An 11,965-nucleotide genomic window follows, 5' to 3' on the forward strand; every position below is an offset into this window, starting at 1 on the left:
TATGAACCCCTGATCTTTCTACTAAGCTGGAGGCTGGGCCAAAAAAAAAAAAGCCTCAGGGTCAAGAAAACCTGGTTTCTTATCCAATCTGTATCACTTGAGAGTAGTTTTCCCACTGGACCGGTTGATTAGCCTCTTTCAGGCTCTGTTTTCTCAATTGCCAAATGGGGATGATGCCCTAATACTGCTCTGCCTACCTCATGGGGATGTTGTGAGGGAGGAGTTTTGAAAAATTGTAAAGTGCTAAATAAATTCATATGAGTTGTTTGCTGTTGTTATTTTGCCACTCTAGCTCAAAGGAAGTTCTCAGCGACAGCTGAAGGGAGGGAATGGGGGAAGTGAAGGATGCCTTATGGCTCCCTAAACCTGGCCAAGACCAGCCAGTAGATGAGGGCTGCTTGTGTTGCAGGGAATCCTAGCTCCCTCCAGGCTCCGGGAGGAAATAGACAACTTGTGGAGGGTATAGGTACCCAGGCAGTCAAGGAGTTGTTTCCAGGCCAGGGACTCTGGGAATGTCACTCATGCTTCTTCTAGCAAGGTCTACCAGGCTTCAAAAGACGGAGCGATCCCGACAAATTGTCCTCAATCATCCAGATCGTGAAGGGCCAAAGGAAATTTTTCAGAATAAGGACGCCCTTGAATTATCTGGCTATTTGAGGAGAGCCGTGGATTTGGGAAGTGAAGATTTGGCCTTCATTTCTCTGAGGTGGATTATTGAGGGAGATAGTATAGATGCTGTCTTTCCTGCCTTTACCTCTTATAGATATACACTGGGGGTGGGAAGGGTTCTTGGGGATGGCACCCCAAATAACTTGCTCTGAGTCGGTGTTTCGCTCGGGGACACATGGCCTTCAGCTCTTGGAACTCGAAGTAGGTTCCCTCCACTCTCAGGTTCTTGAGCTGGGAGGATGGTGGTGGAGGAACCTGGGGCTCCCCAGGACACTCACCCTGGGTTTACTGCCCCCGATGGCCCCAGGCCGGATAGAGCCAGTCTCCTGGTAGCGGCATAGGATTTTGGAGACACAGCCGTGGGAGACACGAAGCTGGCGAGAGATGACGCAGGGCCGGATGCCGTGGTGGGCCATCTCCACGATCTTGTGGCGTATGTGGTTGGGTAGCGGCCTGCCGTTGATAAAGACCCCGCCAAGTTGATTCACCCGGCCCTGGCCCAGTGGCGTGGACACTGTAGGGAAGGTGGGAAGAGAGGAGAATCAGAAAAGGAAGGAAGAAGTCTATTACAAAGATGGAAGGAAGGTAGTTTAGGGTACAGCTTATTCCCTAGGTTTGTAGAGCAGGCGCCAGCCCATTAACTGCGAAAGCATATGCCCAATCAGATCTGAAGGCCGCTTTGCTCCCAGTCCTTAGATGGACCCTGTCCGCTACCCTCCCCAGCCTTCGCATTTGGAGGTTTCCAGGTTCGGGTGAAGAAGGTACCTGTTGTGTAGAGAGGGGGATACTTCTTACAAGGCTCCAGTTTCATTACCTGACCTCCCCATATCTACGGACAAGGGATTGGGGGGGGGGCGGAGGTATGTGTGAGGACGCAGGTGGGAGAATCGAATTGAACTTTAGAAGGAAAGGGACGCCGGTGATGGTGGTAGGGTGAGGTAGAGTGGGTGGAGAGCATCATAGATATAGCCTAAGGATCCGGGGGAAAGTCCCCAAACTCTCTTTCCCTTGCCCATCCGTACTCGATCCACCCTTAAACCAAATCCACTGGGCTGAGAACTGCGAGTCCCGACCCTCGGGTTTGGCTCGGCCCGGAACAACTCAGAGACAAAGCCCATTTTTTTTTTTTTGAGCAGGGACAACGCCAGTCACGATACTTGGACCCAAAGGAATCCCTTGGGATCGTCTGTTCCAGATCGGGAGTTTGGACAAACCCATCTGAGAGCGCGGGAGCTGGGGGAGTTAAGTAACCCGTACTTGGTATGGACTAGAGAGGTGTCCAGACTTCCTGTGGGCTAAGCAAACCGGCGAAAGGAAGAGCAAGTAGGAAGAGGCCGGGAGATCGCAGTATATCGCGATAGTCAGTGGCCTCTACTAGGGTTTCCCCAGAGGGGGCAGCCAGGGCCAGGCCTAGACCTCTGGGGCCTGCCTCCTCCCCCCGATTCGCTGCCCGAGGATTTATTTCGTTGTAGGTCAGACCGAGGTTGAGAGAGGCGGGGATGGGCGGATGGAAGGGGTTCGTGGGTAAAACTTTCTGCATTCCCCGAAACGTTTCTCTACCCTTGTTCCTTGCTACCGGCCTGCGGGGCTGCTCCCGGGCCTGGACTGTGCTGGAAAGGGCAAGATCAGCGCCTCTCAGTTCCAACACCAACACCAGCACCGGACTAGGGCTGTACGTTTGGGGTGTGTGCGCGCGCTACTGGGGGGGCTCCTTAGCCGAGCTCCTGCTGCGCCGCTGGCACCCCTTTCTCCCAGAAGGTGTGCTGGGGAGGGGGACTGCTCTAATCCGGACCCGAGCCCCCAGTGTGGGGACTGCATCGCCGAGGAAATCTAGCAGATTAATACAATTTCACAGCCGCCCGGATGGAGGAAGCTGGCTGCATAATTGGGAGGCAAGGAGGGGGTGGGGTGGGAAGGAGGGGGAGAGAAGTCTCGGGCTGCAGCACTGTCTCCCCCTTCCCCCGTGCTCCCCCTCCCCTCCCTCCAGCCCCCACTCTTTGCCAAAGTCGGTGTCTGCAGCTACCTCCGCATTTAATCAGCCATCCCGCGCCACAGCGGCGGAGTCACCCGGCCTCCGCGGCCCGCTATGCCATTAGCGGACGAGAGCTCTCGAGTGGCCAACTTTATATTCAAGAGCCTCTCCAGCGGCCGCCACTTCTGCCTTCTCTGTATTCTCCGGCATGGTGTGCAAATATTGTCCTAATCCTCCGAGCCGTCCTCGCGCCGTCTGCTTCCCCGGCATCGCTAGAGCAAGGCACTCCACCAAATCCCCCCGGCGTGGAGGTTTTCCCGCCTGCGTGGCTTCCCACCACTTTCTCTCGCGCACTTGATCACGGAAACACTCACTCGCCTTCGTCTCCTTCGGGGACGGGGCCGCCTCCTCGCTCCCCCGATCTCGGGCGGGCTGCCCGGCTCATTCCTCCTGCCCAGCCCCCTTTCCCCCCTGCTCAGCGATTCTTTCTCCCTTTACTCTCTCCTCTTCCTCCTCCTCAGGCTCCCGGCGCATTCACAAATCTCAAAATTGAAATTTCAGCGATCTTGGGGATGAAGTGGGGACCCTCGAAACACTTCCGCGAGACACCCCCATTCCCAGAATCTGCCTGACGTTAGTTTTCAGTGACAAGTTTTAATTAGCTAAAATTGCATAAACACACACACACACACACACACACACACACACACACACACACACACACACACACACACACACACACACACACACACACCCTCTCCTGACTGGACGAAGGCGCTTTACCGTGCCTTTTCCTTGCAAATTTGATTTTGGGAAAAACTTTGGGAAACAAATTCTTTGCTCCCCTTTCTCTATGCAGCTACCGTCTCTCGTTCAAGGCGATGAGGGCGCGATGGGGGGGGGGGTGCTCTCTGAAAATCCCAGAGTTTGGGAGTCCGGCCTAAAAGTTTTTAAAATTAAATCGTTCTCTTTTCGTATAGCTTTGGGAGCAGGCCGAGAAGGGAGAGAGTTTTTTAGGGTTAATTTCTTTCCGGGAAGAATACTGAAGCCATCATCTGTACGATACTGCCCCCAGAATATTCACTATGGATAATCCTCTAAAATAAAATGTTTTGTAAACGAATCTTCGTGGTCGAAATAAAAAACGAAAACCAACATATGGCCGGGTGGCTGGGTCTGGTGAAGGCGGAGAACGTCGCAGGGAAAGTAAGTGAAATTGGATAAGGAGGTGAAATTTACTAGCAGCTGAACCTTCCCGAGGTTGGGGGTGGGGGGAAGAAAGTCTGGGAGGGGGGGAGTGAAGCCGAAGCCCCCAGGGCAAGGAAACTAACTAGGACATTGACAAGTGGAGGTCCCGGGAAAGTTCCCAGGTCCCAGCGACTCCCGGGGACCGAAGTTGAGGAAGGCTCGTTCCCTCCAGTGCCCGGGAAATCTGGGGGCACCACCCGCTCTCCGCAGCCACCACCGCAGTGTGCCCTTCGAGACAGTCCGGGTCCCCGAGGACAAGGAGGAAGGGTGGGCTGCCCGGAAAGGAGCGGAAGAGAGTAGAACCCAAGCGGCCTTACCTTCCAGGGGAAATCCTGTCCGGGGGTAGTTCTGTCCCGGAGCGGGTCTCATCATTCTCGGTACGGTGCCGGGGAGAGCCGCCATTCTGGACACGCCAGGGACAGGTCCGGAGTCCTCAGAAATCCTTCCTGTCTTCTCTCTTTTCCCCCACTGTGAGCTCTTTCTTCCCGTCTCTCTCCCTTTCTCCTTTTTTAAAAAAACCTCTCCCCCCCTCCACCCCCACACACTCCCTACCCCCCACCCCACCCCCGGCTGCAGTCAAACGCGTCCAGAAGCTGGGAAACCGGGGGGGGGGGTGAGGTGGGGGCGGGGGTGGTAAGGAAGTTAAAACAAACAAACCCGACCCAAGTCTCCCTCGGTCCCCCTCCGCCAGAAGTTGTGGGGGCAGAGGTGGGGAGGCAAAGCTGGAAGCCGGCGCTGTGAAGATGGGGGGAGGAGGCGGGGTGGGAATCCTGTTCCCCCCCCAGCCCCAGAAGAGCTAAGGACACCGGCTCTCACACTAGCAGCTAAAGTTTCTGAGCTGAAGCTGCGAAGCGGATTTCTTTGGGGTTATTTATTTATTTCTATTCTCTCTCTCTCTCTCTCTCTCTCTCTCTCTCTCCCTCCTCTCCTCTCCTCTCTCCACTACGCCCTCTCTTTCTCTGACCCCCCCCCCCTCCAACACGCGCGCACACACACAATCCTTTCCCTTCCAAGAAGGGGTGATTGAAGGAGGAGGAAGGTGTCTAGTTGGTTTGGGGGGTGTGGGTGGGAGGAGAAGGGAGGTTATATAGGGAGACTTTTGGAGAGAAGGGGAGTAGAGAGGGTGGAGGGAGAGTGATCGTCTACGTAAGTTGTTTAAAGTACTTTACTTCTTGGAGGAGGAAGAAGAGGAGGAGGAGAAGGAGGAGGAAGAGGAAGGAGGAGGAGGAGGAGGAGGAGGAGGAGGAGAGAAGCAGTAGTGACTGGGATCTGATAGGCTCTGACTTTTTCTTTTATTCATGAGGAGGAAAGGGGGCCCGGCGGAAGGGACCGAAGGGCCAATAGTGAAAAGAAATTTACAACGAATATATCTGTATTTTAAAACCCGCGGTTCGGCCTGGTCAGGGAGAGGAACAGAACTGCCCATTAAAACCGGGTGCGAATGTAGCTGAGGAAGAGGAGAAAAGGCGGGGGAATCGAGGGGCCTGGAGGAGATAGCCAAACTTTGTCCCAATGTCTTCTTTGATGAATGGACTAGATCCACAGAAGATTCTCCTCCACCACCCTCCCCCCCCCCCCCCAAAAAAAGAAGTGGCGGCGGCGACACTCATCACCAGCCCAAAGGAATGCGCATTTCTCTCCTCCTCTCCCTCTTGCTTTCTGGGTGCCTTGGTGCCGTCCCTACATGCCCCCCTTTCCCATCAAAGTAGAATGGGAAGGGTCCGTTGTTTACAAATCGAATTCTCTCACTCGGCCCTTTTGCTCCTCTTTCAGGGGGCATCACCCGCACAGGTCAGGAAATGAAGAGAATTAAAAAGGGAAGCGATTTGGGGAGGAATTTCTGTACTGTCTTCGGGATAGTGCAGCCACCTCATCTGCCAGGGCCTGTCCCGAGTCCCAAAGTGCCACCTGCTACAGGAGCCAGGCGGAGTTGGGAGTGGGGGCATATGGCTTGTATTTGGGGCCAGTTTTGAATAGGGGAGACTCCTTCCCGTTTGCCAGGACCCCTCCCCTTAATTCTCTCCCCTCCCCAATCCTCACACAGTAATCTCCAGTTCTGCCTAAACCGAGCTCCCCAGTCCAAACCTTCTCTGCAAGCTCCTGCGGTCCTGCCCTCAGCAGGTGGGCTCATCTCTCCGGACTGAGGTTACAGTCAGTCCGTGCCACCGATCAGCGAATCAGGCCCACTAAGGATCGGGACCAGGAGCTGGGGACAAGGGGGTGGCGGTGAGTTGTTGAGGGACCTGGGCAAGGAAGCGAAGGGTGAAGGTGGGACTATCAGAGACTTTCCAGGCTTAAGGGACTGAATCCTGATGTTGAGGTGAGTGCAGTAGGGAGGGAGGGGTCCTCGAACCCTCGGTCCAGCACAGCATAGTGACCGGAAGTTCTCGATTCAGGAAGAGATCTAGGGAGGGGAGACTTGGGGGGGGAACGCCCTCCCAGCGGGGCAGGACGCCAGGGCTGCTGGCCTTTTGTCTCTGCCCCCCCCCCCCCCCCCCGCGGATCTCGGGCTCTACCCTGGAGGCAAGATACAATAAAATGAACCCAGCCAGCAAACTTTGTCCTCTTTTTCCGACTCCTAGGCCTTGTGGAAGGTCGTCCTTCAGCCTGACCCCGCGGATACCTAGAGCCGATCAGGCCAAAGCTTTCGCGTACGCTTCCTTCCTTTTTCTTACCTGCAAACTCTTTTTTGCAAACTCAGCGTTTCATCTCTGTACGGCTCCCTCCCCTCCCCTCCAACCCCCACTCCCAGCCCAGCAAAACTCTGCTGCTGAAACCTCCCCGGGGTCATCAGAAAGGCGCAGGGCGCCCGGGAGACCGAAGCAAGGCAGGAAGGCAAGCAAACCGGTGCTGAATCCGAGGCCCTCGGCCTCCCCAGGCTCCAGATGACATTGCCTTCCCCGCTGGCCAACCCAGCCTCCCCTCAACCTGCACTGAAAACTCCCCGATTCAAGCAATGGAGAAATGGGCACGGGGAGGGATGACTAGATGACCTCTGAGGTTCAACTCAGTGAAATTCTGGCCACTCCTCTCCGTAAACTAGGAAACTGAGGAGACATCGGGGGAGAGAATAAAATCAGTATGGACCCACTCTTGTCCTAAGGTTATATCTGTGTGTACCCAAAGACGGAAGTAAGAATTCTTGGAGAGGGAGAGTATCCAGTGTTGCTTCGCCTTATTGGCACACGCAGTCCTTTCCCCAGTATTCACTGAGCCCTTCATCCGAGCAAGACTCCCGGGTGTCCTGGGCGGTGTAGAGGCCGGGAAAGTAAGATCCCTGCGCAGATCTGCACTGCACTCCCAGCCCCTACACATCTTTGGCAGAATTCCCCCAGGCCCTGGACGCCTCTGGAAGTCCCGAGCGGCTCCAGAGGGAGGCGCAATGCAGTCCGGAGTTGTGGTATGTAGCTCTGGAAGGGACCTTAGAGAGAGATTATGGTCTTAGATCTAAGGGAACCTTAAGAGGCTACCTAGCCCAAATCCCCTCAATTAACAGACGAGAAAACTGAGGCCGGAGGAGGTTAAATGACTTGCCTAGGGTTTCCCAGGGAGTAAGTGGCAGAGGGGTGTGTGCTGATTTTTTTCTCTTATCTAGCCCTCTCCTCACACCTCTGGGGCAGGATCTCATTCTGGGACGTCCGACTGAACCCACATTCAGGGTATTTGTATGTTAGTTTTCGGGGAGGGGAGGGGCGGGACACCCACCACACCCCCAGGACAGATGAAAGAAAAGCCCGGAGGTCTGAGCTCTTGGGCCAGACTCCACTTAGAAGGGGCAGACACCCAGCAGGTGATGGGGGGGGGGTGAGGCGGATAGGGGGAGGGAGAAGAGTAGAGGGAGGCAGCCCCAGCAGCCGGAGCCTGGGGGTCTTCGACACCGCTAAACGTGTTCAAAGAATCTAATTTCCAAGCGGCCATTCTGGTTATTGATCGAAAGTCGTTCCAGGGCGCAGAGGCTCCGTCCGACCCTGTGGTGGGCTTGGCCCACAGTTGCTGCCACTTGGTCGCAAAATCAAGTCTCTCCAAATAGCCAGGCCATTTCCCCTCGTCTCCCAGTTGCAGCCCTTTTTTCCTTATTTGTCTCGTCCTAGGAATCATATGTTCAGAGCGTCGTAAACTCAGAGCTGGGTGGAACTCCGAGGGACTTCTATTTCAACATCCTCATTTTTCCAAAGAAGAACCTAAATAACCTGTCCAAGTTCACGCATGCAGTAAGCGGCTGGGGGGAGGGGGGGGCGGTGTATTTCAGAGCTGGAAGTCCTTTTAGAAGTCTCCTGGTCGGACCCCCTCATTTTACAAGTCGGGGAAACCGAAGCTCAACGTCATGGCGCAGAGAGTAAGGTTTAGAACCCAGACCTTCAAACGACAAATCCAATCAACCAACAAGCATTTATTAAGCTCCTACTATATACCAGACACTAGTCCAAGCTCTTTCCAGACCACTTTGCTACATCTCGCGAGTACACGGTCCAAACTAGAGCAGCGTTCAGCGTTCGCCTCCCCTCCGCCCTCAACTAGGTCCTTAATCAGAATTAAAAGGCAAAGCTCGGAACGGGATTGATATTCAAAACAGGATTCCCCAAGAGCCCGTAAATGAACGGGGCCACATTCTGGTCTCTTCCTGCCGGGGCAGCCTCTCAAGTCAAGGGACAACGTGGAATTGACTTCCTCCCCGGTCCCAAACAAATAAACTTGTTTACTTCTGAAGGTGCAGAGAGGATTAACCCTCCTCTCCCTTCTGCCCAACACCCAATTTACCTTTCCTTCAACTGGGCCCAGGGTGTAGCAAGGCCACTAGAGTCCTTCGTTTAGTGTTTGTTTGTTTTTGGAAGGGGTGGAGATTTCATAGGTCAGGAGCTGGTCAGCTCTGCGGGACAGGAGAATGGGGGGGGGGAGGCAGAGGAGAAGGAGGAGGACAGAGGCGGGGGACTGGGGGGCAGGGGATTGTCGGGTAGAATGAGCGTGGCGGTTCACTCCTGTTGGAGGCCAATTTCACAAATAATATTTGCAACAATTAAGCAGTGTGCAGGATGAAATGGCGATTTCACATCCAGGCCGCGGGTGGGGGCGGGGTGGGTGGCGGGAGTAGACTGGGGAGGGATTTACCTGTTAACTGAGAGAGGGAGGAGCTTTAGCCGGGGCTTCCCCCTCCTCCTCCATCTTCCGCTGCCTCTGTCCGCCTGTCGGTCAGTCAGTCTCGCTGTCTCTTCCTCTTTCTGTGTCTCGGTCTTTCCAGTCTCTCTGAGTCTCTTTCTTTCTCATCTACATCAGACTTTCTGTGTCTTTGTCTATTTCTCGGCTTCTACCTTTGCCTCTCTTTCTGTCTTCCTGTCGGTTTCTCCGGGTCTTTGTCTATAACAATTTTATTTTTCTCTGTGTTTTCTGCTTATTCTCTCTCTCTCTCTCTCTCTCTCTCTCTCTCTCTCTCTCTCTCTCTCTCTCTCTCTCTCTCTCTCTCACTTTTCCCCTTCTGTTTGTCTCTCTGTCTCTGTCTTCGACTCTCCCATCCATTAAAACAAACATCATTCAACTCCCAGAACCCGGAGCTTCCCCCACCCCCCCCAAAAATAAAATAAGAAAAGTCCTGTTAATAGGGGGCTCCGTTTGAGGAAAAGGAGTAGGGGGCTTGTGCAATTCAGTCTCTGACATCCCTCTCTCATGTGTCTGTGTATAAGTCATAATTTCTTTAAGATATGTCTTCCATTGATACGTGGACTGGATAAATAAATGGTTGGGGAAATCAACTTCAAGACCCCCCCCCGCCCCGTCCCCCTTCTTTGGAGTAGGGAAGGTGCTGGAGTGGGAAGAAAGGCTGGAGAGAGAAAGGGATTAGGGGAGGGAGGCAAAGGTTTCATGGGAGGGACAGTTATTAGAAGCCGGTTTGGGGGGGCCTAGAGAAAGGCAAGGCTTGGGGGCTGGTGAGAGACAGGTTTGGGGAGAAACTGGAAAGACAGTGTTTAGTGTAGATATCTTAAAAAAATTTTTAGGAGAATACTGGGAGGAGGAAGGAGAGAGAGTGTGTGTGTGTGTGTGTGTGTGTGTGTGTGTGTGTGTGTGTGTGTGTGCGCGCGCGCGCGATCGCCTTCGCACAGGTGGACGTGTTCCCTCAGATCTAGGGAGGGGCCAGAGGAGCAACTTTTAAGAGTGAGGCTTTGGATAAAGGGGCCTTTGAAGCTGTTGGAATTGTCCAAGAAAGTAGGGTCAAGGAATACATTAGTAGCCTCCCCCTCCTCCTCCATTACTCTAAAAAAACTTCCTTCTGCCTTCCCACCCCCACCCCGGTTATTTACCCACTACTATCATCCTTTTTTTTTTTTTTTTTGTGAGGCAATTGGGGTTAAGTGACTTGCCCAGGGTCACACAGCTAGTAAGTATTAAGTGTCTGAGGCCGGATTTGAACTCAGGTCCTCCTGAATCCAGGGCCGGTGCTCTATCCACTGCGCCATCTAGCTGCCCCGACTACCATCCTTTTAAAGGATAATTTGAAAAACAAAACAAGACATCTTTATGCAGTGGTTTCCAAATAAAATTTCCCAAATTCATCTTTTAAAAAATCAGCTCTGTCCAGTCTAGCTATAGAGATGTTATTTTACAGAAAAGGAAATGGAGGAGGGAGTTTCCTGGCATAAGATTCTAGGTCTTGGAACTGGAAATGAGTGAGTGACCTTAGAGATCACCTAGTCTAGTCCCATTTTACAGATGGGACAATTGTGGTCAATAGTGTGTGTGACTCACCCAATGATACCCAGCTAATAACATGCCAATAAGTAGCATAGCCATGACATAAACCCAGCAGAAAGCAGGGAAGAAATGGGCTAGCTTAGTTTTCCACTCTATCCCTCATGTCCTCCTCTTCTCCCTCCACTCCCCCCTCTCATGGATTGTTTCAAAGTGTGAGGCTGAATTATGACTGGGGAGAGCAGGGCTATTTCAAAACAGAGCTGGAATTACCAGATCATTACCAGGAGCAGCTGCCGAAAAAAGGAAGGCCTGCTCTTTTGAGCAGAGATCTCCCAGCAATGAGTATTTTCTTTTAAAGCGATTAACCAATAAATCTCCCTTTAAAAAGGTGATAAATCCACTCTGAAAACCAGAGGGCTTTCTTTGGAAGGGGTCTTTGCTTTTGCAAATGACCGGACTAGACTTTTTTCAACCACAGGAGCAGAAGCTCACTTTGTAAATTCCACTCCCCCCACCACCCCACCATACGCAAAGATTTTATAACCAGGTAGAAGTAAGAAGTAGGTGGAGGTGTGGAGGAGGGGAAAATGAGAGAGGGATGAACAAAGGGAAGACTCGAGGAGACTAACCCTCAGTCCTGAGAGAGTTGAAAAGGCACCCTTGAAAAATAACACATTTTTGGCAACCCCAAATCCAATTTTTCTTAACCACTCGAGCTATTCCACCGGTGACCTTGAAATGTAGACTCAGAACTGAACAGGGAGATGACACACTGTTAGAAAGGTTTTCCTCAAATAAAGAAAGTGTCCCCTTCTATTATTCTTTAGAGTGGTAATACTTGCGATTAAGGTGCTTTTGGTGAGCCTAAAAATGAGCTCACATCCCAATATTTGTATTTCATTACAAAAAGCAGTTATTCTATGTATCTACCTGTGTGATGGTCTGCAGAGCTGTGTGGGACACTGAGGCAAAGGACTGGCTCTGAGTTCAGATACTGCTTAGGTTTCTTTCTGCCTGCATGTTCTTGGGTAATTCACATCTCTGCTTCAGTTTCCTCATCTTACAGATGAGGTCGGACTATGTGGCTTCTAAGGTCTCCCTCTACCCAGTCATTCTCTGCCAGCATCGCTCCCCTCCTCCATCAAGAGGAAGAAATACAGTGATTCTGCCCTACCCGCCTCCCTCCAGGAATGTTCCTGTCCTGAGATGCTTGAGAGGAACCCCTGGGGATGAGAAAGATGACCCTGAGTTTTGTTTGGTGGTGGTGGGTGGGTTCTAACTGTACTTTTACACCAACCTGTGTATATGAACACATCGATATTTTGTTGTTTTTCAGTCGTGTTTGACTCTTTGTGACCCCATTTGGGGTTTTCTTGGCAAAGATACTGGAGTGGT

At 52.6% G+C, this 11,965-nt stretch overlaps 1 protein-coding gene across 3 annotated transcripts in view; it reads right to left on the bottom strand.

Moving 5' to 3' along the window:
• The window catches only part of PAX7 (paired box 7), a 154,602-nt gene extending 150,274 nt beyond the window's left edge, over positions 1-4,328 (bottom strand). For all 3 annotated transcript variants that reach the window (XM_043996404.1, XM_043996405.1, XM_043996403.1), the window contains exons 1-2: positions 4,207-4,328; positions 948-1,183 (exon numbers count right to left, since the gene is read on the bottom strand). In XM_043996404.1, coding sequence (XP_043852339.1) covers positions 948-1,183; positions 4,207-4,291 — 321 coding nt within the window. In that variant the 5' untranslated portion in view covers positions 4,292-4,328. The remainder of the gene's footprint in view (positions 1-947; positions 1,184-4,206) is intronic.
• Between the last annotated feature and the right edge of the window lie 7,637 nt (positions 4,329-11,965).

The sequence above is a fragment of the Dromiciops gliroides genome, chromosome 3 (genome assembly GCF_019393635.1).
Source record: "Dromiciops gliroides isolate mDroGli1 chromosome 3, mDroGli1.pri, whole genome shotgun sequence".
NCBI classification, from domain to species: Eukaryota; Metazoa; Chordata; class Mammalia; order Microbiotheria; family Microbiotheriidae; genus Dromiciops; species Dromiciops gliroides.